The 27,909-nt window shown below is 51.0% G+C and overlaps 3 protein-coding genes across 10 annotated transcripts; 2 read left to right on the forward strand and 1 right to left on the reverse strand.

Moving 5' to 3' along the window:
• The first annotated feature begins 926 nt into the window (after positions 1–926).
• Positions 927–8,240, forward strand: F12 (coagulation factor XII). 2 transcript variants are annotated; one of them, XM_040273016.2, is made up of 14 exons: positions 927–1,056; positions 1,434–1,491; positions 4,434–4,533; positions 4,685–4,755; positions 5,043–5,153; positions 5,290–5,421; positions 5,527–5,631; positions 5,763–5,928; positions 6,028–6,242; positions 6,356–6,578; positions 6,804–6,940; positions 7,038–7,187; positions 7,701–7,849; positions 7,932–8,240. In XM_040273016.2, exons 1-14 carry the CDS (start codon positions 1,000–1,002, stop codon positions 8,097–8,099), a joined length of 1,842 nt encoding a protein of 613 aa, XP_040128950.2. In that variant the 5' UTR covers positions 927–999; the 3' UTR covers positions 8,100–8,240. The 2 variants fall into 2 exon arrangements, with proteins under 2 accessions (XP_040128950.2, XP_040128951.2); XM_040273017.2 differs by lacking the exon at positions 7,038–7,187.
• A 453-nt stretch (positions 8,241–8,693) lies between these two features.
• On the forward strand, positions 8,694–11,313 carry Pfn3 (profilin 3). The gene has a single exon (XM_078049108.1). The coding sequence runs from the start codon at positions 9,182–9,184 to the stop codon at positions 9,593–9,595; it is 414 nt and encodes a 137-aa protein (XP_077905234.1). The 5' UTR covers positions 8,694–9,181; the 3' UTR covers positions 9,596–11,313.
• Slc34a1 (solute carrier family 34 member 1) lies at positions 11,185–27,909 on the reverse strand. 7 transcript variants are annotated; one of them, XM_021731590.3, is made up of 13 exons: positions 27,774–27,909; positions 23,843–23,960; positions 23,558–23,707; positions 23,343–23,471; positions 23,126–23,269; positions 21,952–22,063; positions 21,622–21,817; positions 21,446–21,541; positions 15,758–15,827; positions 15,367–15,534; positions 13,420–13,536; positions 13,196–13,320; positions 11,185–12,321 (listed from the first exon to the last, which is right to left on the reverse strand). In XM_021731590.3, the coding sequence occupies exons 2-13, from the start codon at positions 23,949–23,951 to the stop codon at positions 11,818–11,820; spliced, it is 1,920 nt and encodes a 639-aa protein (XP_021587265.2). In that variant the 5' UTR covers positions 23,952–23,960; positions 27,774–27,909; the 3' UTR covers positions 11,185–11,817. The 7 variants fall into 7 exon arrangements, with proteins under 7 accessions (XP_021587265.2, XP_077905216.1, XP_040129117.2 ...); XM_078049090.1 differs by lacking the exon at positions 27,774–27,909 and adding an exon at positions 25,367–25,470 and having other exon boundaries at positions 11,185–12,343; XM_040273183.2 differs by lacking the exon at positions 27,774–27,909 and adding an exon at positions 25,367–25,469.

Here is a 27,909-nt window from a genome sequence, read left to right on the forward strand (position 1 = left end):
GTGCACAGTTGTATGTGCCCTTTCTTCCAGTTATTCTTCCAATTAAACAATGATCTAGGTTCTTCTATAAAATAATTTTTGTGGTACTGGGGATTGAACCTAGGTAGGGTCTCACACATGCTAGGCAAGTGCTCTACCACTAAGTCACATATTCATCTCACTGTAAAAGAGTTTTGTATATGTAATTAAGATCCCAAATCATTTGACCTTAAAATGGGAAGATTATCCTTGGTGGGCCTGGCCAAATCAGGCAAGCCCTTGGAAGGGACAAGGTTTTTCTTCCTGGCAAAGGAGATTCAAAATGTGAAAAATTCAAACTAAGAGAGATTTGAGAACAACATGACCAGAAATGCAGGTGGCTTCTAGGAGCCCAGGTGGCCCCTAGTTGACAGCTTACAAGGAAGCAGGGCCCTCAGTCCTACAACCACAAGGAATTGAATTCTGACAACAACTTGAATGAGCTTGGAACTGAATCTTTCCCTGCAGCCTCCAGAGAATTCAGCCTTAATCTCAGCCTTGTGTTATTCTACCTAATCACACAGTACCTAATTATTACCTACAGATTTGTGAAGCAATAAACGGGTCTTATGCAGGACTTCTAAGTTTGTGATCATTTGTTATGCAGCAATAGAAAACTAATATTCTTCATGATGGATTATTAACATTCCTGAAGTTTTTGACCACCTTAACCCCCTCATCCTCAGTAGGACCTGAAATACAAGTATGTCTCTCTTCCTACTTCCAGTTCCACTGTCTGAGAGAGAGAGAGACCAGGGAGCCCTGCCCTTTGCTATTCTACCTTCATCCACCAACTCCCAAACCCCTCCCTCAGGAGCCTACCAAGGAAGATGCTCTGCATGACTTTCCACAAACACTAGGTGCCCCACCAGGCCCAGGAGGGCAGCTCGCCCAATCCCTACTTCCCAGGCCTCAGAGACCTTTGCCCAACCCCATTGATCTGGACTCCTGGGTAGTCAGCTGGATCAAAGGACAGACGCCATGAGGGCTCTGCTGCTCCTGGGGTCCCTGCTGGTGAGCCTGGAGCCAGTGCTTTCGGTAAGGGGTGTGGGAACCAGGATTGGGTAATGATGGCCCTGCGGGGCGGGGGGTGGGGGGGTCCCTATCACAGCCTTGGCCTCTACCCATGACCTTTTGGTCCAGGAGACAGGGAGGCCTTTGTGGGAAGGTGAGTCCAGCTCAGAAGGCCCAGGCAGAGGAGATAGATAATCAGAGCGGGTAGATATGTGAGCTCGGCCTCCATTTCTGTAGGGGAGAGGTCTTTGAGGAGACAATGGGAGGAGGAAGGAAGGTCCAGATCTTGTGGTGAAATCTCTGTGCTTCCAGGCTTTGAGAGCAGGTGGGGGACTGGCATAGGCTCAGGGGCAGGCTATGAATTTCTAGGCAAATTCCTAGAGTCCTTTTCTCCCCTTTAGATCCCACCTTGGAAAGCTCACAGGGTACATAAGCAAGGAACCGATGAGCCCACAGTAGGTAAGTGGCCTAGCTGCCCCTCAGAACACTTGGTTAGGGTGAGCTTGGTGGGGGCATGCACAATCTAGGGGCAGTGTCAGGTCTTTGGAGCAAGGGGAGGGATCCTGAGCCTTGGGTAGTTGTGGCTCACATTTGGACTTGAGTGCCTACTGTATGCCAGGTCTTGGGTCCATGGGTGCCAGGGACCTAGAATGATAGTGAGCTATGTGTTCCCTGAGAACAAGCTGTATCTGAGTGTCCCATCTTGAGCTTGGCCCTAGCAGGGGCTTCAGGTCTCTGCTGTTATGCTGTTACTCCTGGGATCCTGCCAGTCTCCCTCATTTTCCCTATCTTCCCTTTTTCTTTTCCTTCTTTCAACATGTGTCTTTGGCATCTGTCTATCACACAGAGGCCAGGGACCTTAATAGGCAAAGAGGGATCCAGAGCAGGGTTCTGGACACCAATATCTCTGAATCCCAGGTTTATCACTTGTGAGCTATGCAACTCTGGGTGAGTGACTTGACCTCTCTGTGCTTCAATTTCCCCATGTATAAAATAGATCTATTAATAGTGACACTCTCAGGGTTTGTTTGTTTTTGTTTTGGTACTGGGGATTGAACTCAGGGGCACTCAACCCCTAAGCCACATCCCCAGTTCCATTTTGTATTTTATTTAGAGGCAGGGTCTCACTGAGTTGCTTAGCACCTTGCTGTTGCTGAGGCTGGCTTTGAACTTGTGATCCTCCTGTCTCAGCTTCCCAAGCCTCTGGGATTACAGTCATGCACCACCATGCCCAGTCTCTCAAGGTTTTTGAAAATGAGAAATGAGTTGTTGACCCCTGGAAGGTATTCAACCAAGAGCCTGATGCATGGCAAATACTTAAAAAATTTTAGCTCTTAGTAATTCTCCAATAAAAGTATTTTTTAAAAAAAAATTTATATATATATATTTTAGATTTAGCTCTTCGACTGGGAATGTAGTGCTGTGGTAGAGTGCTTGCCTAGCATAAGCAAGGTCCTAGGTTCTAGCCCAGCATTGGAAAAAAAATTAGCTCTTATTGTCAAGCTCACACTTAGAAGAGGGGTGCCTGCTTTCTCCCCTTCTTCCAATCCTGCCAGTTTCCCATTACCTTCATTCTTCCAGGCACTAATTGTGTGTGTATGTGTGTGTGTGTGTGTGTGTGTGCACGCGCGCGCGCGCGTGCGCGCGCACGCACGCGCATGTGCATGTGAAAAAAGAGAGAGATTAGATTCCTATGTGTGTTACCAGGGACTGAATTCAGAGGCACTCATCACTGGGCTACATCCCCTGCCCTTTTTGTTTTTTATTTTGGGATAGGGTCTTGCTAAGTTGCCCAGGCTGGCTTTGAACTTGTGATCTTGCCTCAGCCTCCATAATAGCTGTGATTACAGGCATGTGCCACTGAGCTTGACCAGGCACTAAATAATTCCCTAGAGCATACAACGTTCTGGGGTCTGTGAACTAGATGGATCCTACTCTGGTGAGCCTGACCGGGTGGGGTCAAGCCCAAGCCCTGGAGCATGATGGCGAAGCCTAGCACAATACAACCCTGGACTTCAGCAGCCTCCTCTCCCCATCCCACTGCCTGCTCTCCCTCCTCTTGCCAGAACCAATCTTAGTTCCCAGTCTTGGCCTAATTACCTACCTAGGGTCTGCCTCCTCTCTGTCCATCCCATTTACATCTTAAAGATCCAGCTCAGATCCCTCTCCCTCCCTTTATCATCCAGGCTCTGGTTTGGCATTCAGCAACACTCTTTGACAACCAATGGCAGAAAATGTTTACTGAGAACATACTATGTGCCAGGCACAACATTCTCATTAACCTCAAAAAAAGACATCTTCTTTTATTTTTATTTTTGGTTCCAGGGATTGAACGCAAGGGCACTCGACCACTGAGCCACATCCCCAGCCCTATTTTGTATTTTTATTTAAAGGCAGGGTCTCACAGAGTTACTTAGGCTCTCGCTAAGTTGCTGAGGCTGGCTTTGAATCTGTGATCCTCCTGCCTCATCTTCTGGAGTCTTCTAAATTGCCCAGGCTGGGATTACTGGTATGCGCCACCTCGTCTAGCAGCAAAAGACATCTTATTCAAAGTATATGTTGTTGGCTCACTAGCAGTGACCTCACAGCCAACAGCACTATCACTCATGCCCAAACAAATCTTTCTCTGACACACATTTACTTCCTAACATACACTGAAGCCTTTTCGCACTTTGAAACAATAGACAGCACTTCAACAGAGGTTTGAGTGTATGTGGGGGGATTTCCAGTGATAAAATCACCCACAAAAAGCACAATGTGGAAAATACTATACTAAACAGACAATGAAAAGGACACTTGTTAATAGTATAAGAGCTGAAAGAGAGCTGAATATTGCCTCATTGGGCCTCAGCTGGGAATGTGCAAATTTGTCTCTGCTCTGGGCATGCCCACAATCAACCATCTTGTGTGTGTGTGTGTGTGTGTGTGTGTGTAGTGTGTTGCTGGAGATTGAACCAAGGACCCTGAGCAAATGCTTCACCATTGAGCTACACTCCCAGCCTGAATCACAAGTATTGATTTGAGGGTTACAAATAAATTTTGGCAAGGCAGATTTGCAAATATGGAATCAGTGAATAAGGAGGATCAACTATGTACTATTATCTTTGCCATTTTACAGATGGGAAAACCAAAAGCTCAAAATGGTTAAGTGGCTTTGATGCTCAATAAATATTTATTAAGTGCTAATTTTGTGGCAGGCACTCTTCTAGGCTTGCTCAAGTTCACACAGCTAGTAGGTAGTGGAGTTAGGAATCTGTTCCAGCTATCTAACTCCAGAATCCAGCTTCTTAAGCAGAATGCTGTCCTGAGCACACAATGATATTTTCCAATTGGACCCCATGAGGTGGAGTCTGGGCAACTGGGCACAGGGGAAGTTCTCAGGAAGTGTGTTATTCCTACAGTTCTTACTGTCACTGGGGAGCCCTGCCACTTCCCCTTCCAGTACCATCGGCAGTTGTACCACAAATGTATCCACAAAGGCTGGCCAGGCCCCAGACCCTGGTAAGGTTCCCCAACGGGGGTTGGAGCAGGGGTCTGGGATCCGTGGAATTTGCCCCTTGTTCTGTCCAAGAAACCCTGCTTGGAGAGAGGAAGCTAGGGGTGGGGTGGGGCTAGCCTCCAGGGCAAAGCAGGAGAGCCTGTGTTTCTGCAGGTGTGCTACCACCCCAAACTTTGATCAGGACCAGCAATGGGCACACTGCCTGGAGCCCAAGAAAGTGAAAGGTACTGCACACAAACTCTGGGTGGCCCAGGACCCTCTACATCCCCCTAATTCCTCTCCTGGCTATCATCAGATCCCACATGCCTGGGATTCTGGGCCTGGTCCCTCTTCTCCCTCAATAATACCTCTCAGAATCTCAGAGGGAGAGTTCTGGGAAGGAATAGCCTCATTTTGCAGATGAATAAACTAAGGCTTGGAAAACTGGAGTCTCAATGATCTATGACAAATAGGTTCAGGTAGGGACTTGGCCCCCACCTGTGTGAGTTGGGCTCCTCATTCCATCTCTCAGACCACTGCAGCAAACACAGCCCCTGCCACAAAGGAGGGACATGTGTGAATATGCCGAAAGGACCACACTGCCTCTGTCCGGAACACCTCACTGGGAAGCACTGCCAGAAAGGTAAGGAGGTGCTGTCTGCCAGGGGAGGGGACACTGAGGAACAGAGGCAGCCCCAGGCCTGCTGAAGAGGTCTCCGTATCCCTGGAGACTTGTCATGATCCCAGCCTCTCTGGAGACCTAGCCCTTTTGTCCCCAGAGAAGTGCTTTGAGCCTCAGCTTCTCCGGTTCTTCCATGAGAATGAGATATGGCTTAGATCTGGGCCAGAAGGTGTGGCCAAATGCCACTGCAAAGGTCCTGATGCTCACTGCAAGCCACTGGCCAGCCATGGTAAGAGGATTGATTGGGAGCTGACTGTGGAGGAGGGCTGATCAAGAGATTGGTGGGAGGCTGGGTGGTGTGCCTAGGGGTGGCTCAGTTTGCTCCTTCCCCCAGCCTGCCACACCAACCTGTGCCTCAATGGGGGCCGCTGCCTGGAGGCCGAAGGACAAAGCCTGTGCCATTGCCCAGTGGGCTATACCGGACCCTTCTGTGACTTGGGTGAGTGCAGGGCTCAAGGCAAGCAGGAAGTCAGCCCCCATGTGGGAAGGGCATGACAGAGAAGGGCAGAGGAGAATGGAAAAGTGGACAAGATCCTTCCCCTAGCTTCAGGAAGCCCCTTCACTCCCTAGATGTTGAGGCAAACTGCTACCATGACCGTGGGCTTAGCTACCGTGGCAAGGCCAGGACCACTCTCTCTGGTGCAACTTGTCAGCGGTGGGACTCCGAGGCCACCTACAGGAATGTGACTGCGGAGCAAGCACTAAGCCGGGGACTGGGTCACCACACCTTCTGCCGGTGCACTGACTGGATGGGGCGGGGAAGGGCAACCCCTTCCAGCGTAGGGCCCTGGGGAGCTCCCCCACTCTCTAACAATGCCCTCTCTTGAGATTGCAGGAACCCGGATAATGATACCCGCCCGTGGTGCTTTGTCTGGAAAGGTGACCGGCTGAGCTGGGAGTATTGCGACTTGGCACAATGCTGGGCCACAATCCAGGCAGCACCTCCACTCATGGACACCCTTGGGCGTCAGGACCTGCCTATGCCCCAGCCTTCAGCACTGCAAAAGCCTCAGCCCACGACCCAGTCCCCGCCTCATTCCCGGACCCCAGGTAGTTAAGTTAGAAAGAGCAAAGAAGTCCGAGCAAAGAGGGCGCAGAGCCAGCTAGATTCCGGGCCAGCCAGCCATAGGTCTCCCAGTCCTCAGCCTGGGCTCTTCCTACAGCTCCCTCGAAGCAGCCAACTCGCCTGTCTAGGACCAGTCCTCCCAGCTGCGGACAGCGGCTCCGGAAGAGCTTGTCCCCGCTGAGTCGAGTTGTCGGCGGACTAGTGGCGCTGCCCGGGGCACATCCCTACATCGCAGCGTTGTACTGGGGCGACAGTTTCTGCGCCGGCAGCCTCATCGCCCCCTGCTGGGTGCTGACCGCGGCTCACTGCCTGCAGAACCGGCGAGTACCCGCCCGCCCAGCGCCCCTTGGGGAACCCTAGCCCGCTCCTTTATCCTGACCCCAGTTTCTGCGCCACGCCTGAACCTGTACCCTATTTCCCCCGCTCCTCTGGAGCTCCCTTGAAAGGAGCTGAAATCGGCGAAAAGGTTCCAGAGCAGGATGCTCCCCCAGCACGCCTGTGGCTGGCTGTGAGCACGATGCCTCTCCCCCACTCCCCGCCCGCAGGCCGGCGCCGGAGGACCTGACGGTGGTGCTCGGCCAGGAACTCCACAACCAGACCTGTAAGCAATGCCAGACGCTGGGCGTGCGCTCCTACCGCCTCCACGAGGCCTTCTCGTCCAACACCTATCAGCACGACTTGGGTGCGTGGGGGCGCTGCTGCGGGGTTGGGGACAAAGTGTGGGAAGGTCTCAGGTCCCAGGGCCTCCTCCTAACTAACGTTCTTGCCGACCGGGTTAGCTCTGCTGCGCCTTCAGGAGAGCGCAGATGGCAGCTGCGCGCGTCTCTCACCTTACGTTCAGCCAGTGTGCCTACCCAGCGGCACCGCCCAAACCTCCGAGCCCGAGGACATGCTTTGCCAAGTGGCGGGCTGGGGCCACCAGTACGAGGGTACGCACAACACCTGGGGGCGAGCGGGAAAGCTTTGGACACAGGAATAAGCCAGAGAAGCCCTCAACTGTGGCAGAAGAAGCTAGACCTGACGGGCTGTGAAAGCGTGCAGGGTCCTTGTCCCTGTAGTCCGCTCTTCCCAGAGTTTGGTATTCACTGTTAAGGTCCCCACATCTCTTGGGGAGACAGGGAGAATCGACTTTCTCCTGGTTCCCTCTGGGTGGTGCTGGGCTGCAAGGACTTACTAGGATACCGTCCCAGCTTTGGAGCAGCGAGCAAACTACTTGGATAGCCAAGTTCTGAGACACTGGATGGGAGGGACAGGTGGTGTTCCTGATTCGGCCCCGCCCATAAATTCCTGGCTCCTCTCTGGGCCTCTGTTTCCTTGCCTGAGAAATTGAGTTAACGGCATTTCCTTCCCCCTCGGGCTTGCTGTGAGGGAGGAAGGGTAACGGTGAGGGCAGAAGCCTGGTGCAGGCCAGTGCTCTAAGAAAATCTGCTCTGGGTTTTCAGGGGCGGAGGATTATTCCACCTTCCTGCAGGAGGCGCAGGTGCCTTTCATCTCTCTGGAGCACTGCTCCGCCTCTGAAGTGCACGGGGATGCTATCCTCCCTGGAATGCTCTGCGCTGGCTTCCTCGAGGGTGGCACAGACGCGTGCCAGGTGAGTCCTGAGGCCTGGCTGGTGCCTTCCCCGGCCAGTCAAGCTCAAGGCTAAGGAACTGAACTGCGTGTTCCCGACACAGGGTGATTCCGGGGGCCCTCTGGTGTGTGAGGACCAGGCTGCAGAGAACCGGCTCACCTTGAGAGGCGTCATCAGCTGGGGCTCCGGATGTGGCGATCGCAACAAGCCCGGCGTCTATACCGACGTGGCCAGCTACGTGACTTGGATCCAGGAGCACATAGCTTCCTAACTACCCAGGGATTCGTCTTTCTCTCCTAGTGGGAGGGTGGCTGGGTAATGAACACTGACTAAAGATTGTGCCACATTCCTCCCAGTGCCACCAGCCAGGTGCCAGGGGCACAGAAACTCAATAAAGTACTTTGAAAATGCCCTTGGGGGTCGCCTTTGGAAATGTCAAGAGAATAAACCTGCACACAGCTCCTCCCCTGCCCTCACAGAACAGGATCTGTGAGATCTTAAATGAGAGATTTGAGATTCTTGTCCAAGTCATGTTTACTGCGTACCAATCCCTATGCAAGGTGACTGCTATTCCTCATAAGGTACTGAAACTTTTAAGCTTACAGAACAACTGTTCTCAGCTTTGACTACTCACATCGGGATCATCTGGGGAATTTTGAGCCTAACTACTATGCTCAAGATCCACCTGAGACCAATTAAATCTGTATCTCTAGGAATGGGATGAGTAGTGGTATGTTTTAAAAACTCAGATGATTTCACGTTCAGCTGAGATTAAGAACAATGGTTAGAAATGTTTAATACTAAAACAGTGGTGTGGACCCCAGCCCTGGGAACTTGGAATACCCACCCAAACTCTCACCAGGGCAGCAGCCTCACCAAGGGATTTATTAGACAAGGACGTTCTTAGGCTACATTCTATACTAGAAACTCCAGGGTGGGACCCAGCAATCCCGCAGCCTTCCAGGGTTTTGGATGTTCTCTGAATCTTGAGAACGCCATCTAGGGATCCAATGTTTTCCTTACAGGCTGAGAAATCCGGTCCAGACATGCATCTTTCTTTTTGTTCTTAAACCCATCTTTTAAGTGGGCCATTTAAGTTGGTTTTTCGAGGGTCTCTGGAGTCCTGGATTCCATCCTACAAGCTAACTTTAGAACTTCAACTCGTGTAATACGCGAAAGCCCCCACATTCTCCAGCCTAGGTAGACTCTCTGTGACGTCGCCTCATGCCACACGTGGCGTAGTCTCCTGCCACGGCCCCGCCCCCGCTTTCGTCACAGCGCCGCAGGCGTCCTAGCCCTCGGCACAGCAGGACATCCCTCCTAAGGGCGAGACGGAGGGACGCACTGAGCAGGATGGGTGACTGGAAGGGCTACATCAGTGCAGTGCTGCGAGACCAGCGCATCGACGACGTAGCCATCGTGGGCCACTCGGACAATCGCTGCGTGTGGGCATCGCGACCCGGGGGCCTGCTGGCTGCCATCTCGCCGCAGGAGGTGGGCGTGCTTGTTGGGCCCGACCGGCAGGCCTTCCTGCAGGCGGGCCTGAGTTTGGCGGGCCGCCGCTGCTGCGTCATCCGCGACTATCTGCTGGCAGAGGGAGACGGCGTGCTGGACGCGCGCACCAAGGGGCTGGACACGCGCGCCATTTGCGTGGGCCACACGCCGCGCGCGCTCCTCGTGCTGATGGGCAGACGCGGCGTGCACGGTGGCATCCTCAACAAGACTGTGCACGAGCTGATCCGCGGGCTGTGCACGCAGGGCGCGTAGCAAAACAGCCAGGCCGCCCCAGGTGGTAGCGGGACCAGAATAAACTCTGAATGGTTGTCGTGGGCTCATCCTCTGGTTCTCATGAGGATTTGCAACTACAGAAACCGGTTTATGGGAAGATCCTTGCAAAACAATTCCTAGTGGGGTTGGGGTTATAACCCCACTAGGTTATAACCCAGTCTGCTACCCACCCATTCATGGATGCCTTGCAGAGGCCTCTACCTGACTGCTGCTTCTAGGCGCCTTCCAAGATCCTGGGGAGGACCCCACAGTTGAGAAGGAGTCCAAGGAGAGGCCTTCTCTGCCTCAGGCCTTAGATTCATTTTTTCCTACAGAAACCAAATCATCTAGGCAGGACAAACAGTAAAAGGAGTCCCCGTTATTATGTGGAGACCTCTCCCCAGGCACACATCAGCTAGGGCCTGTGGTTTTAGAATTTCAGCCTTGAGGTTAGTGTACAGTATTCCCTCGGTATCCTTGGGGATTGGTTCCTGGACCTCCGTAGGTAATAACATCTTCAGATGCTCAAGTCCCTGACATAAATGACAGTATTTTTTGTACTTCAAGTCATTCTAGATGACTTGTACTGTATGATACAATTTAAATGCTATGGAAATAGTTTCTATACTGGCTTTTTTTCTTTTTTTGCACTGGGAATTGAATCCAGGGGCACCTTACCCCGAGATACATTCCTAGTCCTTTTTAAATTTTTTATTTATCTTTTGGTACTGGGGATTGAACCCAGGGGCATTTAACCAATGAGCCTCATCCCCAGCCCTTTTTTGTATTTTATTTAGAGACAGGGTTACACTGAGTTGCCTAGGGCTTCACTAAATTTCTGAGGGTGGCTTTGAACTTGCAATCCTCCTACCTCAGCCTCCAGAATTGCTGGGATTACAAGCATGTGCTACCATGTCTGGCTAGTCCTTTTTCTTTTTTTCTTTTTTTTCACAAGAGTCTTGCTAAGTTGCTGAGGTTCTCTCTATGTTGCTGAGCCTGGCCTCAAACTTGCAATCCTCCTGCTCAGCCTCTGGAGTTGCTGGGATTATAGTCATGTACCACCATGCCTGGCTACTATACTATGTTTTTGAGGGATAAGGATAAAGAAATATATATAAGATCAGTACAGATGTAATTAAAGAATATTTTTCAATCCACAGTGGGCTGAATCAACAGATGCAAAACCTGTGGATACAGAGGTCCAGGCTGTACTTCCGCCCCTTCCACTTCCACAGGATGGGTGTGGTTGCTTGAGAGCAGTTTTGGAGCTACTAGGCACCTGAGTCTCCCCACCATGCCTCAAAAGAGGGTCCACTGCTGGGCGTGGTGTTACACACTTGTGATCCTAGCAACTCGGGAAGCTCAGGCAGGAGATGGCGAGTTCAAAGCCAGCGTCAGAAATAGCAAGGCACTAAGCAACTCAGTGAGACCCTGTCTCTAAATAAAATAAAAATCAGGGCTGGGGACATGGCTCAGTGGTAGAGTGCTTGCCTAGTATGTCTAAGGCACTGGTGAGGCACTGGGTTCCATCCTCAACACCACATAAAAATAAAGGTACTGTGTCCATTAAAAAAAAAAAGACTTCCAAATGCATAATGAAATTTTAATTCCTTTCTCTTTTTCATGTGGCAGGGGTGGAAAAGGATTATAGTGGTGATGCTGAAGCCCTGGATGGGGATGAGGAGACTGGTGTTGTGGGGGAAAGAAGGTGGCACAGAGGGGCTGAAATTCAATCAGTGACTCAGGCACCCACAAATGAGCACAAGCAAACAGCCACACAGTCACCCATTCAGAGCTACCCTTACTCCTGTCTGTGGTAACCAGTCTTGTGTACACAGGGACACAAGTGCAGGCCTCCATGCACACATGCTAAGGACTCAAAATCATACCCAGATCCCCTGGAACCTGCACACAGCCTCCCACTGGTATGTCTTTGCACATGCATGGGATCATACAAGTGTACACAAATACAGGCTTCTCCACCTATACACATAGACACAGACTCACCCCAAACACACGTGCACATGAACACTGCCTCGCAGTCACAAGCCCAGACCTCGATGGACCAGCATAAGGACAGGCACACACACAAGGTGGCATGTACCACATGCATGCGTGCACACACACACACGCGCGCGCACACTCACACACACCTTTGCCCTTCCACGCTGAGCTCTTTCACAGGCTTTTCCCTATTCCAGGAAGTAGTCTGGTCCTGCGGCCTAGAGGCGGGTGGCACTGTGGTGAGCAGGTAGTGCAAGGCGGGGGGAGGGTGTGGCAGGGGGCAGTTCCTCCAGGAAGACCCTGGCAGGCAACTGGGGTGAGCGGGGCTCAGGCCTGGCATAGCACAAGGTGGCACGGGTGATGAGGCGGTCCAGGGGCTGCAGGGAGTGCATCCAGCGGGGCAAGAAGTCCCACGTCTGCAGCCACTTGGGCAGGCGTCCAGGACTTCGACTCTGCAGTATATTGATGAATGCCACAAAGGCCAGCAGGGCCCCAAAAGGTGCACCCACACCTACCATGGCCTGCCAACCTGCCATGGAGATGCCAAACACCAGCGAGGGCAGCAGCAGGAAGCACACGAGGAGATAAAGGACAGCGAACCATCGATACTTGGCGGTGCGTTTGCCCAGAGCCTTGGCCATGCGGATGGGCAGGCGTGTGCAGGGCAGCGGGTACCACAGCAGGATGCCCGAGATGTTGAAGAAGAAGTGGCAGAGAGCAATCTGCAGGGGAGGAGGGGAGGGGCTGAGGAGGGCAGGGCCTGCCATGTCAGGTCAACAGGGACAGTTATTAAGGAACCCAACCTCATCTGGGCAGCAGGAAAGCCACTATTGAGAGCTGACATGCCTACAAGTGGCGCCAGAGTGACTGCACTGGTTATTAAAATATTAAGATACTTCTGGACTAGTTGGTAAATAACCACTGCCCTGAACTTTGTCCCTACTGACCCCTCTCTCAGGAATTCCCCAACAAATACTGCCAAAATCCAGTGGCCAAAAGATAAATACTAGTTTCTGGCTCACCATTCTGGGCTCTTAATTGGTCAGTGTCTTTTTGGGTGGTTTCTAGAACAATTTCCCCTTTGCCATCTGCCTCTTCCCCCCAACTATACTCATCCATGATCCCCCAGACTGGGCCAGGTCTCCTCTTACAGTACTGTTTTTGATTAAGCCCAAGGGCACTTAGCCACTGAGCCCCAGCCCCAGCCCTTTTTAATATTTTATTTAGAGACAGGGTCTTGCTGAGTTGCTTAGGACCTCTCTAAGTTGCTAAGACTGGCTTTGAACTTGGGATCCACCTGCCTCAGTCTCCTGAGCCACCTGAATAACAGGTGTGAGCCACCACACCCTGCCTTGTCATAGCACTTCTTATATCGCAAGTCCAGCTTGCTATTACTTTTGGTGTGATTATTGAGCAATGTTTCCAATGTCCAGGTCTCGAGGTGGGAATCAAGCCTACTTTCCCATAATGGCTTTCCAGGGATCATTTTGGGTGGCCTCAATATGCAGTCCAAAATATTCGTTATATGTAGTCACACCCATGGTCAGGCCCTGCACCCCAGCCCCAGCCACAGGCAGGGCTGTTCTCCCAACGCACCTGGAAGGAGCTGGATAGCTTCTCCTTGGGGCTGGCCAGTGCAGCCAGGATGGCCGTGGTCGTGGTGCCAATGTTGGAGCCCAGCGTGAGCGGGTAGGCCCTCTCGATGCTGATCACACCCAGTCCTGGTGGGCAGGGGAAGACAATGCAGAGCCTCCCCAGCCTCCTCCTTCAGCCCTTCCCCTCCCAGCCCCCCTCCCCTGCTGTTCAGCGCAGGCACTTACCGATGAGTGGGGTTATGGCCGATGTGAACACAGAACTGCTCTGGACAACAAAGGTCATGCCAGCGCCTACCACCATGGCAAAGTAGCCTGTGACCCAGGTGAAGGGGGCAGGCAAGTCTGCAAGGAAATCCCATCCCAGCAGGCGGGGTCAGTGGGAGAGCACTGGGAGAATAGGCACCCTCTTTGGGACGGAGGTACTTGGATGCCAGTCCCCTGCTTAACTTCAGTGACTTCCACTTCCCCATCTTTGATCTTGCGTTAGAGGCCTCTCTTGCTTGATGCCGTCATGGTATCATGCCCCAGTTGTTCCCTCTGCCCAGAATATCCTAGTCAGCATCTAAATATGGTCATCCTTTAACATCCACGAAGGTTGGGTCAAGGATGCCTGTGGATACCAAAAGCCATGGATGCTCTAGTCCCTTCAATAAAGTAGTATAGAATTTCCAGACGTGGTGGTGCATGCCTGTATTCCCAGCAGCTTGGGAGGCTGAAGCAGGATTGTCACAAGTTCGAGGCCAGCATCAGCAGCTTAGCTTAGGCCCTAAACAATTTAGTGAGACCCTATCTCAAAATAAAATATTTTTTTTTTAAAAAAAGAGTTGTGGCCCCTGGCTTCAATCCCTGGTACCTACATAAAAATAAATTAAAGAAAAACCTTTTTAAATGATGTAGTATTTACATATAACCTATACACAACCTCCTATATACTTTAACTTATCTATCTCTAGATTCCTTATACTATTTAATAGAATGGAAAGGCTATGCAAATATCTGTTGTATTGTATTGTTTATGGAATAATGACAAGAAAAAGGTTTGCATATGTTCAGGACACATGCCATTATTTTTCTGAATATTGGTGATTCATGGTTGATTGAATCTGTGGACTTAGATCCCAGAGATACAGAGGGTCAACTGTATTTAGCTTCAAGCTCAGCTCAGATAGCACCTGCCTGCTAGGAAGCCCTCCCTGACACCCCCCCCCATAGCCCACCCTTTTTGCTTTTTCCTTCTCTGAGCTCCCTGTTCCCACATGTCATTCAGCCTCTCCTAGTGCCAAGCAGCATCCCCAAAGCTCAAAATGAAGTGAACAATGAAAATCCGCTGATGTCCCTCCCCTGCCCCAAAGCCTGCGTGCTTTCCCATTACCTACAAAGTCCAGGCTGGGAGCAGAGCCTAAAGGCCCTGAGATTTGGCTTCCTCCTCATCCTGACCTCATTCTGCCTAGAGACAGAGCCCTTCTGCTCCCATCACCCTCTGTTTGTACCACAAACCAGACAAGCTGGGTCCTGCTTCTGAGCCTTTGCACTTGCTGTTCTCTTCATCTGGAATGTTCTTCTCCACATTTTTTTTCTTTTTCTTGCTGAAGACTGAACTCAGGGCCTCACCCATGCTAGACAAGTGCTCTAGTATGAGCTACATTTAGGCCTCAGCTCAAGGTCTCCTTCAGAGACCTCTGACTGCCCCTTGAAAAGCACCTTTTCCATACTCTATTGCATTGCCAATTTTGTTCTCCCCTTCGCAGTTACCTTGCCCTTTCTACAAATTTATCCCCCTCATTCATTTATTTTGCACTTCCCATCTTCCCCTTCCCCTTGAGTTCAGGATCCATCTCTACTTGCCTCACCCCTCTTATCCTGTGGCATGCAAAAGGAGACTAATGTCTATTTGTCGACTGAATTAAACGATGGCCTCTGGGAATCTCCACCAGCTAGAATGGAACTACAGCCAGAGGCAGCCCCAGTTCCTCAGCTGTCAGTACCTCAGGAATTTCCAGAATTACCCAGCCCAAACCCTTCTTTGTTCACACCGGGAAAGAGGCTCACAGATGGTAGGGGTGTGCCCAGATCTAGGCAGTGGCAGGACTTGGCAGGATCTGGAAGGAGCCATTTTGGAGCCCTGCCCAAAGCCCTGTCCTGCAGTCTTCCCACCCACTGCTCATGGCTCACCAGTGTTGATGACCTTCTGGATGACCTTGGCCACCTGGCCCTTGAGCAGAGAGTTGAGCATCTTGACGAGGAGGATGAGGCAGGTACATAGGAGCACCAGGGAGCCAGCCAGCAGGATGAGTCCCACAGCCAGGTCAGGCAGCCCCGTGTCCACGAAGATGTGGTTGCCTGCAGGAGGTGGTGTCAACCGCTGAGAGCTGGCCCCCAATCCCACATTTGCTACCCCTTGGGCTATGAGCCTAAGACCCCACCTCTTGGGTCACCAGCCCTGACCCAAGTCCAGGAGCTGGGCTGATGGACAGCTGTCTTTCCTGGGGCTGGACGAAGCATGGTTGGGCAGCTCTGTAGCTGCCCTGCCATGTAGGATACCTCCCATGTTGCAGGTACTTACATTTCTCCATGGTAGCATTTCCAAGGGTCTGGCTAGCATTGGCCTCTGCCCTGGACATGGAAGTGGAAACCTATATTAAGAAGAAAGTGACATAGAGAATCTAGGAAAACAGCCTGAGGTTGGGGGCTAAGATGGGAAAGTTGGAGATAAGTCTGCAGGCTCTGTGACCGTAGACAGGTCTTTTGCCCTCTCTGAGCCCAAATCCTCCACTGAAAAGATGTGAATGCAAAACTTGCCACACAAGCATCTGGCTGCAGTAGGTCCCCTGCTTACTCTGTCCATTAAGCCATTGACCTGGCTATCCCTGAGACCAATAGGGGCTTCCTGATTGCCAAATCCAGAAGCATCTTGTCTGTTTTCCTTTCCCTCTCAGTGGCACTGGGTGCCATGGACCATGATCCCCCTTTCCTGAAAACTCTCCCTTCTCCCTTTTTATTATCAGTCTCTTTCTTGGTGTACCTCACTCTTCCCCAGGACATCCTTTCCCCAGAGGCACAGTTTGCCAGCTCCATTCTCTTTTTGCTCAATTTCTTATCCTGAAGGGATCACATAGTAGGAGACAAGTGGTGGGGTCCAGCCCCCACATCTCTTCCTTCTCCACCTACTATCAGTGAAATGAGGGTGTCTCCCAGGGAGACCCAGATTCAGAGGGCCACAGGGCTAGGCAAGTAACCTGGTCTCAAGGCCCAGACAGCACGTGGAGTGGCTGGAGAGTGTGTATGGGGCCTGGAGGGACAGTAACTACTTAGATCTGGGCCACTGTCTCCATCCAGGGACATAGTCCATCATAGACCAATTCTACAAGAAAAACAATTTTGAACTTTTAGATAAAATCTCCCAATCTCTATAAATGCTGTACCCATCCTGAGATATACGTTATGATTCTAGGAAGCACAATTCTAGGGTCAGCAGAAGCAGTAGCCCGTCTGGCCTCTGGACCACCTATTTGTAGCCTCCTTGGATAGCCCCATTGCATTATCCAAAATGCAGCCTGAGTTTCCTTACCTTTCTCCAAAGAGCCCAGAGACAACAGAGTAGTTGGGTGGGTTTGAAGGGGAGAAGCCCATCTCACAAAAGAAGAATTGGGCTTCAGTAAAGAGTGGTAACTCCCAGGGCCACACACCAGCAAGGGCCACCAGGATTCTAAGCAAAATTCAAGAGCTACAACTTCTCCCTGTTTTCTCATTCTGCCTCTGTTGAGAGGCCCTCAGGGGCTCTATGTCAGGGACCTTCCGACCCTGACCCCCTCTGTTGCTGAAGATCTGGGATTAGCTGGGGTATTGGCACCTTGACGCTTACGGTTACTTTAGGTTTTGTTCCAAACTATGTGCCATTTAAAAAAATGTGTGACGGGCTGGGAACGTAGCTCAGTGATGCAGCATTTACCTAGTAGGCAAAGGCCCTAGGTTAGATCCCAGCACCACAGGGGGAAAAAGATGGAGATAAGAACTGTTTATGGCATCTGGTTTTAACATCAGGGTTTATTTTAGTGGGATGAGTTCCCTCAAATGAGACAATGTGCTCATCTGCCTTCTCAGTTTGCTGTGTCCGACCCTTGGGGTACCATCAAGCCTGGAGGCCTGAATTGCAGGCCAAGAAATAGAGAGAAAAATCATCTCTGATAGCTAGAATGGAAAACCAGGCTGGGGAGTGATGGTAGCTACTGTGTCAGCAAGGGAGAGAGCTGGGTGCCAGGGAGACAGAGAGCCAGGTGTTTGCTGTTGAGCAGATTTGAGTTCAAATCCGTTTTTTTTTTTTTTTTTTTTTCCTCTTTCAGTACTGGGTGTTGAATCCAGGGGCACTCTACCACTGAGCTACATCCCTAGACCTTTTAACTTTTTATCTTGAGACAGAGTCTCACCAAATTACCCAGGCTGGCTGAATTTGTGATCCTCCTGCCTCAGCTTTCCAAATTGCTGGGATTACGGTCATGTGCCACCACAGCAGGCCAAATCCTACTTCTCATACCAACTACTTGGATCAGTCAAGCCACCTCTCTGAGTCAGTTTTTTTTTAAAGCAGGATAGTAGCTTGGGTTGTGACTCAGTGGTAGAGCACTTGCCTAGCACATGTGAGGCACTGAGTTCAATCCTCAGCACCAAAGAAAGAAAAAAAATAAAGCAGGATAATCTTGGTTCATGACAAGCTTTCAGTAAAATTGTGTCTCCAAATAAGCAATAGATGATTTCCCTCCCCGGACCCATTCAGGGTCATGTGGAATGTGGTTGAATTCCTAGGTCAGGACCAATGGCTCTGGCAGATATGCCCAAGGATCCTGACCCTGTGGGGAGGAGCTTGGTGACCTTCCTCGGGGTGCCCGGCCTGGAGGCCTAGAAAGCAGATGACTCCCTGAGATAATTGAGTGCCTGTCCGACCCGTCCCCACTAACACTAACCTTCCCTGGTCTCGGCCCAGGGATCTCCTGGGAGAGGGGCTTGTGGGATCCTGGAGAGGCTAGAGGATGATGAGGAGCTTTGCTGGGGTCCCACCTTAGGGAAAGTCAGGGACAGGGCAAGGCGGAGGGCTCAGACCTTTGGTTTTGGTGTTTGTTCTGTTTTGCTTTGGGTGCTGGAGGACTGAACCCAGGGCCTCACACACGCTACACATAAGCCCTACCACTGAGCTATTTCCCAAATCCCTCTCTGGAGTTTTAAAATGTTGATTTTTCTATTTGGGGGTGAACCCACAAGAGAAGTTAGAGATCTTAAAGGGCAAAAGGGGAATGTAGAGGTAGCGGCAGGGCAGAAAGGTGGGTAGCCTGCAAAGTCAGCTCCCATGAACCAAGGGAAGGGAGCATACCCTGGGGCTTTTTGCAGGACAAAGGGAACTGATGGAAACTCCAGCCTAAATAATAGAGCTGGAAGGCCCAGGATCAGGAGCATATTCCTTGGATGTGACCATCCTGTCTGGGCCTGCGGTGGAGGTGGAAGCTGGAGGAGAAGAAAACAGGTTGGGGAATGAGTGTTGAGGGTGGAACAGAGTGAATGGGCCTTCCATACCCCTGGGCTCCCCCCAATAGCTGAGCCATTTTCAGCTGTGGGACACTGAACCACACACTTAAGCCTCTGGCCTCCGTAGCCTCCTATAGGACCTGAGGTCTACAATGCTGTGACTTTCCCCAGGAGCTTGATTGGAAGGATCTTAGAAGAGGGAGTTGGGATTTTAATGCCTGCAGGGACACGCCCAATTAAGGAGACGCTTCTGGGAACGGAAGGAGGTTATTAAGCTCAGAGAGGACTGTTGGGTTCCAAGAATCCTTTCCCAGGGGAGACACACTCAGGGTGTGTGCCAGTGAAATAGTTTTCCCCCTGGAGGAAGGGGAGCTCCAGGTCTTTGTTCCTCCGAAGGCCGGACAACTCCGGACCACCAGCGCCATCTGGTGGCTATGAGGAGAATTCTTGAGAACGACACCCATTTCCCACCTTGGAATGTCTCTCAGAGTGGCCTGTGACATTCTCAAGTTACTCTGTGGCATTCAAGCCCAGGGGTGGAATGGGAAATAAACACATATAGTGGAACCCCAGGCTGGAATCTGGGAAAGGTAGCGAGATGAGGAGTCAGAATTCTACCAGGACTTGCGCCCCATCTCAATTACATGAATTAAAGCAAACCACTGTGCCTCTCCAAGGCTATAATGCTTGCGTCCCATGTTGCAAGTCCTCAAAAGATGCTTGTTTAAATCAGGCAGGTATGGTTGGCAATCCGCAATGTAATCACACAAGAAGATAATTCCTAGGGTAGTGCCAAGGTTCTTGGAACCTCCAGAAATGTTTGAAAAATCAGCCTCTGGTTTTTTTTTTTTTTTTTTTTTCTTTCTCCAGTCTCCTATTCTTTCCTTGGTGACATAGGTTTCCTGGAGAATGGTTTGGTTAAGGTCAGGTCTCACATGATGAAAGCTGGAGGCAATGAGAAGTGGCTGGAAGTATAGGGGAACTTTGTGCAGTCTTTGGTACAGGAGGAGTCACCAAAGCTTATCACAAGAGCACACACAATGCTGCATGAGTCCCATTCTCATAGGGACAGTCCCAGAGGGAGGGTGAGAGCAGGGATCTCAGATCCCCCGCCCCCAGCTACTTTCCAAGCCAAGAAAATCCAACCTGCTCTTCAGGGATAGGTTTCCTGATGGAGTGGGGACATGAAACCAGTGCTTTGGCAATTGACAGCTGGGGCGGAAGAGAAGAACCTGAGGACAGCCCCAGCCAGGTGAACTTGGATAGTTAGTCACAACACTGAGCTTTAGCTCCCTTTAGTGTAAAATGGGGTCCTGCCATCCTCTTTGTCAGCACTGCAGGAGGATTATCCTGGGTGAGGAGGCACACCCTGCAAACGGGACCTCAATACTGCTCAATGCTGCAGCAGGTGGACAGTGGGCCTCTCAGAGGAATGAAGCTCTTTTCCATGGCTTGTTTTTTTTTGTGGGTGTGTGTGAAGATCAAAAGGTGTGATTCTCTCTCTTTCGCCTTTAACACTGGAAGTAGAGAGGCGGTGGTATTCCAGAGAGCTCACAGAGTGCTCAGAGAGCTCTTGGGTGACATGTTAAAGAGGTCACAAACCAAGCTTAAAAGCTATCTACAAGGGCTTTTTGATGTCAAGCTGCCTTGAACTCTCAGAAGGCCTGAGCTGGAGCTGTGTGCCACTTCAGATGCAAAGGAACTCTGTAGGGCCACTCGATTGAGTGCTTTCTGTTCATGCTGGGATAAAGGTCCAGTAACATCAAGTAGTAAGTGGAGAGAATGAGGGCAAAGGACTTGTATTGTGGGCTTCAGATTTCCTCGTAGCTTGTTCTAAATGGCATCACTCCTTATATGCAGCAGTTCAGAGGCAAATTTGGGAGATCATGGTTTGGTTGAAGCATTTTCCTTTTTATGGCTGAGTAAGAAAGTGTGCTAATTGCTTGTGTCCTGTTAGCCTGGTATAATGGCTGGTCCATGAGTGTCCAACCAATCTGAACAGTTTTTTATTCCAGGCAGCAGAAACTGTGCAAAGGCATAAGGGGCTCATATCTGTAACAGTCTCTAGACGGAGCCCCTATGCCAGCAAAAGTGGCTACTGTGTCCCCAAGGCAGTCTCCATGCAACAGCTCACCTGGCCTGCTCCCGAGCCAAATTCCTGTTCATCTTACTCTTCCCACTCCCTCCTCACATTGCTTGGGCCCCAAAACATGGTAGAGCTGAGTCACTAACCCTACTGGTACACTCTGGGCTCTGACAGAGTAGGACAAGTTCTGGCAAATTTCATAGTCTTTCTGAGCCTGTGTCTCTACCTGTGAAACCAGAGGGTTGAACTAGATCAGTGGTTCTCAAACTTGAGCATGGAGCAGACCCAGAGGGTTTGTTGAAGCATAGACTGCTGGGCCCCACCCTGAGTTTTTCTGATTCAGTAGGTCCAGGGTAGGCTGTATATCAGATGCACCTGATTTGCATCTACTTTGCATCTCCAATATGTTCCCCAGTGGTATTGATGCTGCTGGTCCAGAGAAAATACTTTGAGAATCACTAGGCTAGATCAATTACATGCCAACTCTAATTGATTGGTGATGTCTGCCTGAAGCAGTGTGTGAGGCTTGGGGGGATTCGCAATGTCTGCCATGGGCAGAGTGTCACAGAAAAAAGTGCCACATATATACTCTGTCCTGGTTAAATGATCCCCAAGGTCTATTGAAACCAATAGACCAAGTCTGAGACTCACCTCCAAAGGTTCTGGGTTGCACCAGATTCGGATGAGACTGTGGTTCCTCAGGGACTCATCCCCTGTGGCAATGCTGGTGATCACAGACTTGTCCAGCTGTGGACAAGATGAGGGCAGAGGGAGTGAGGATGATGGCCCTTATTATCCTCCACCCCATGTCAAGCACTGGCCCCCACCTGGATAATGAGCTTTGTGAAGGGCTCCGTGATGATCTTGAGAAGGTCAGGGGCATCACGGCCACCACGGATGTTGAAGGAGGCGACCACGAGTCCAGTGACATGGTGCAGGTAGCCCGTGGCAGCCTCAAGGGGCAGCAGGACCAGAACGGACAGCCAGTTAAAGCAGTCGTGCACTGTGGCCCCCGCGAAGGCCCTGGACAGGGAGGCTACGTTGCAGGGCAGCCTAGAGCCTGGGTGTGCTTGTGCTGGGGCTCTGGGCATGCAGGGCTGTCCACCCCCCACCGCCACCACAAGCTTAAGCCTCCATCCTAGTCCCCCCAGCCTCACCGCCGGAAGTCAGTTCTGTCTCCTGCCTGCATCAAAGCCACGATGGTGTTGGTGACAGAGGTACCAATGTTGGAGCCCATGATGATAGGGATAGCAGAGCTCACCTCCAGCACTGGGAGAATCAGGAACCTCTTAGCCAACTGGGTGGGTGCCACCTAGCTTCACACCTACAGGAGCTCCTGCCAGACCCATGACCCATGTCCCAGCCCCAAACAGCCTTTCCTGCCATACTATAGATTGCCAAGACAGAAGGCCACAGGTCCATATGGGCACGTGTTGTGTATTCCCAAGTATATGTCTTGCAATTGTGTGACTAGAGGCGAATGGGTGCATGTATGAGAGTGTATTATGAGGACTCATGTGCCATATGAAAATATATATTTGTGCTTGTGTATGCACAGACACATGGAGTGATGGCTGGCTTTATGTCAATTTGGCTAGTCTATAGTACCCAGTTATTCAGTCTAGCACTAATCTGGGTGTAGAGCTATTTCATAGCTGTGATTCTCATCTACAATCAGCTGACTTTAAGTAAAGAAAATCATCCTTTTATATTTTAAAATATTTATTTTTTAATTGTAGTTGGATGCCATACCTTTATTTTATTTATTTTTATGTGGTGCTGAGGATCAAACCCAGGGCCTCGCACACCCTAGGTAAATGCTCTACGGCTGAGCGGCAACCCCAGCCTCAGGCAATCATTCTTGATAATCTAGGTGAGTCTCATCCAATGGGATGAAAGGCCTGAAGACACAAACCGAGGCTTCCCTGAGGAAGAACTCCTACCTATGGACTACAGCGTTGGCTTCTGCCTAAGAATTCTAGTTTGACCTTCCACATGGCCTGCCTGTGGTTTTCAGACCTGACTAGCCAGCCTCACAATTATGTAAGCCAATTCTTTGCAATAAATTATATATATATATATATATCCTACAGGTCTGGTTTCTCTCACTGGTGCAATGCATGACTATGTGGCCATCTGAAGATGAGCTCTCCATTTGCTCCCCTCCCCAGCTTCCCGGGGTACCCCCTCTGGCTCAGATTCTTGGCCAGACTTTAGAAGACAGAATGGGAGATGCTGGAACCCTGCCCTTTGTCCTCAGTTCCCTATCCCTGCTCCTGCCCCCATCCCTCAGCCCTGACATGCTTCCCTAGCCCTGCTGAGCCAACTCACAGCCAGAGGAGACCATGCTGACAATGATGGATGTAGACGTGCTGGAGCTCTGCACCAGCACGGTCACCAGAATCCCTACCACCAGTCCCGCCACGGGATTAGACAGGATGGCATTGTCCTTGAAGATGTCACCAGCCACCTTCCCTAGGAAGCACAAGCCAGCATTGTCTGAGGTCCTTCCAAGACCCTTCCCCATCCCTGTCCACCCAGGCCCTACCTCCAGCCAGCTGGAAAGCTGAGCTGAGCACGTCCAGGGAGCAGACAAAGAGGTAGAGGAAGGCCAGCATCAGTGGCACCTTGAGGAGCATCACACCAGCCTGGCGCAGCTTCTGGGCCAGCCCAGGCTCTGGAGGTGGGCCAGGCATGAGCAAAGTGGACCGGGGACCAAGGCAGTGACTGCCCATGCCCTTGCCATCCCCCCGCCTGGCCCACCTGGCTTCTGCTCCTCCTCCAGGGCCAGCTTGGCAGGTAGTGGGTCAGGGCACTCCAGGACCTCCCCATAGGGGCAGCTGTGCTCTGTGAGGGCCACTGGGCTCAGGCTGGGGAAGGCATAGGCAGATGTCCCTGGGATCCTGTGCAGGACTGAGGTTGGTCAGAAGTTACCAGAGGCCCTAGCAGCCCAGGGACAGAAAGAGAAGGGACAGAAGGATAGGGACCTCACCCAGGATGTGGGCAACTGTGGGCAAGCAGGGTCCGGGTTGTGGGAACAGCACTCACCCTGTGGGCTGGGCACATAGGCGAAGGCTGCCCCATGTACCATGTGCCCTGCGCGGACTGGAAGTGGGGAGACGGCAGGGGCCCCCAGCCTGTCTCCATAGGACATCATCCTGGATACCTGCATGTCAGGGAGCAGTGATGTGAGGGACAATTGCTGTGTCCTGGATACTCACACCTACACACATGTAGATGCACATGCATGAACACCCATGTTGTGTGGTGCCACCCAACCTCTTCCTGGACAAAGTCAGAGATGCACCTCAGGAGCTCAGCACAAATATGGGCATCTATGCATTCATTCAGCAAGTTTTATATTGTGTATGTGGTACTGGGGGTTGAACCCAGGGCCTCACACACACTAGGCATGTGCTGTTACCACTGAGGTGCATCCTTAGCCCCAGGAAGAATTATTATTGATGATGACAATAGTACTAGGGACGAACTCGAGGGTGTTTTATAATTAAGTGGTGTCCCTAACCCTTTTTATTTTGAAACAGGGTCTTGCTCAATTGCCCAGGTTAGCTTCAAACTTTTAATCCTCTTGCCTCAGCCTCCCAAGGTCCAGCAGATATTTTTGAGCATCTACTCTATCCAGGCTGTGAGCTAAATGCTGGGGTACAGTGGTGATTCAAGACAGAAACAGCCTCTGCCCTCAGAAAGCTTAAAGTCTAGTGGGGAAGCAGACATTTTGAATTAATCTCTCAGTGGATGGAAAATGGCGAAGGGTGTTTTGATAGATAAGATTAGAGTACCCGCAGTAGGTGTGGGCTCATGGGGGAACAAAGAAACAATCAAGCTGAGATAACTGGATGCAGAGGAAAAAGGGCAGATGTGCATGGGGAAGGAGCCCTGGAACTGGGATGGTGGCCATACACAAGCTAGAGAGAGCCAGGGAACAAGCAGTGTCAGCAGAGGCTGCCTGTGTGGGCCAGGGCGGGGCCATGCAGGATATTTTTCCATCCTAAGAGCAAGGACAAACCATGGACACCTACAGGCTCATGGGATCAGAAGTGCACACTCTTGAGTCTGTGGTTCCCTGTCCTGGATCCCAAAGTCTTGGATTCCCTTTACCATGCACTTCTGTCCCCCAAGTGGCAATGAACAACTACTGAGAGTCTTTTCCACAAATGAGGCTCAGGCCAGGAGCTCTCTAAGGTACCCCCTGCACTGTCCCAGGAGCTCCTGGCTACCGGGGTGGGGTACCTCAGCTTGCCTCAGCATCTCGCCCCACTGTTCCCAGGCCCTTGACTATCCAAGCAGAGGAGGGTGCAGAGCTGAATTTCAAACCCCAGAAGAGAGTTGGGACTATAGCTCCCTGAACAAAAGAAAACAAATCAAACCCAGGAAGAGCATGAATTTTTTTTTACTTTGAGGGAGTGAGGCGGGCTGGGCTGGGATTGGGATGTTACTGGAAGCAGGAAATGGGATCACAGAGAGAATAGAGACAGGGCTGAGTGATGGTTATTTCCTACTAAGAGTTGGGGAGCGGGTAGTAGGAGTAGGATGTGGGGTTCCTAGACTCACCTTGAGGTTCTTTGTTCCAGCTCCTGTTCCAGCTCAAAGAAGCCTGCAGGGGCCTAAGGAGGAGCTGGGACCCTCTTCTTTATACCTTTGGGTCAAGGGCAAAGTCCCTAAAATCCTAGCTACCCTCCCTCTGTTCCCCGATTAACCTCACCCCTTAGATTCCTCCCAGTTAATTGCTAATCGTCAACTCTGCAGGGGGAGTCTGTGGTCAGGCTGTCCCTCCTCCACACAGACACTCACCCAGACAGGGTGCAGACACATCCCCTGCTCCCACGCACAGGTACTGACGCCCCATACACCTTGTTCTCAAGGTCCTGAGAGAGATCAGGTAGCTCCCGCTCCTTCCCTTCCTTCCTGTCCTCACTGGACTCCCCAGAGAGTGGCGCCTCAGAAAGTGAACCTCCTGTGGCCTTTTCATGCATCTGGGGAGTTTGTGGGACTATCTCTGGGACGTCTGTGATGTCTGAGAGAAGGAATATGGGAGGGAGGAAGCACCAGGAGATAAATCCAGAGAGGCTGGGGTGTTGACTTGTGGAGGTCTCCGGTACCTGACCATGGATCCAAGATGAGAGACTGTTACCAGAGTCTTTGGGAGAAGACCCCAGCCCCAGTGGTCCCAGGCTCTGCCACACATCCCAATATGCCAATCAAAGAGAGGATCAGCGGTAAAGGGCAGGCAAAGAGCTTTAATCAGTATGGCCATGCCGGGAAGAACAGAGACAAGAACACAGGAACCAAAGATCTGTCTTCAAGGAATTGACAGAAACTTTCAGCTTTGTAAAACAAAACAAAACAAAACAAAAACAAAAAACGAGGAACAAAGGGAAGGGTTGGGGGCTTGTGTGGTGGGGTGTGGGGGATGGTGGTTGCATAGCTGGGTAGGTCATCTTGGTCAGGACTGGTTGATCATTATCTCAGGACTGGATCTGTGAAGCTTTGAGAAGGACATCAATGCTTGAGCAGGCAATCGGGCTCCCACTTAGGGGGGCAGTTCTGGTTTTGTCATGGGGTCATTGCTGCCGCTTAAAGGGACAATCTCATCATAGAATGATCTGTTCTGAGAGACTCACTGTTGCTTGGGGGTAGTTTGGGTCATAAAGATGCTTATCAACAATGCCTGTTGATCCTGGAATGCAAGATAACTGCAGAAGAAAGTGACTCAGAGGAAGGGGGTGTTAAAAATGCAAAAGGAGTCAGAGAAGGACAAAATGGAGTTGGTTAGGTCCGCAACAGGCCCCTCCTTCAAGACTGTGAGAATGTGAAGCCACTGGCCAGACTGGGAAGTGCTTTATCTGCATTTTAGATTGATTTCTCTGGGATGGAGTTGTGATGTATCAAAAAGGAGGGGATCTAAGTTGGATGCAGTGGTGTACGCCTGTAATTGCAGCAGTTTGGGACGCTGAAGCAGGAGCATCGTGAGTTCAAAGCCAGCCTCAGCAACTTAGAGAGGCCCTAAGCAACTCAGCGAGACCCTGTCTTTAAATAAAATATTAAAAAGGGCTGGGGATGTGGCTCAGTGGTAAAGCACCCCTTCAATCCTCAGTACCCCCCCCCCAAAATAATATAAATGGAGGAGATCTAGAAACAGAGAGACCAGTTAAAAGGTCCAGGGAAGAGATGTGAGGCTGCACTAAGGTGGGAACAGAAAATATAGCGGAGAGGATGCATCCTAGAGATACTTGGGCAGTAGAACCGATAATGGGGGGCAGGAAGAAGAGAAAAAAAATATGATTGGATTGGGAGTCTGATGATGGTACATGGACTACGTGGAATTCTGGAGATACAGAGGAGTCTTAGGGAACATTTGAGAAGCTTATTTCCCTTTTATGGGACTGTGGAGCCTGAATTGGGGCCTAGATTCACAAAGTAATAAGAAAGTAGCTTTTGGATGAGATTAAAGATACGAAAAGATAAGCAATTGTGAATTCTACTCAAGAGCTAGCTTAGGAACTGAGCAAACTGCCTAACATCATCAATCCATCCTCCTTGTGGCTCATCCATTCACCACCAACCCATCCCCCTCGCTCCCCAGCCCACCCGTGAGGGATGTGTCTGTCCATCCACTCCTCAGCACATCAGTTGAGTTCCTACTCCATGATGGGCCAAGACTGGCAAAGCCAGCTTCTCGTCTGGTCTAAGCAATATCTGATTCAGCTTAGGATTCAAAGGCAGGTCACTTCACCTCTCTACTTTTTTCACCTATAAAATGGCAATTAATTAGCAGTGTTTCTTCTGCAAGTTGAGACCCACGACCCATCCCAGTGTCCAGGACAGCCCCTAGGACTGCCCCTTCAGTTGTGTCCTTCATCCTTTCATGCCCTTTTCACTGAGCCTGCAGGATACCGAGATGCCCCAGCCACAGGGATGGCCCTGCCCTATGTCACGCCAGCAACTCTTCATGACTTACCAGCTGTCCTTTGATTTCTCAGGGTCCCTTGAGCGGCAGTCCCACTTAACATCTTCAGGGTAAGGCAGACCCAGGCTTTTTCCATCAAGGAGGATGAACATTTCTGCACATTTGACAATTAGGTTAACTAGTCAAT

The sequence above is a fragment of the Ictidomys tridecemlineatus genome, chromosome 1 (genome assembly GCF_052094955.1).
Source record: "Ictidomys tridecemlineatus isolate mIctTri1 chromosome 1, mIctTri1.hap1, whole genome shotgun sequence".
NCBI lineage: Eukaryota > Metazoa > Chordata > Mammalia > Rodentia > Sciuridae > Ictidomys > Ictidomys tridecemlineatus.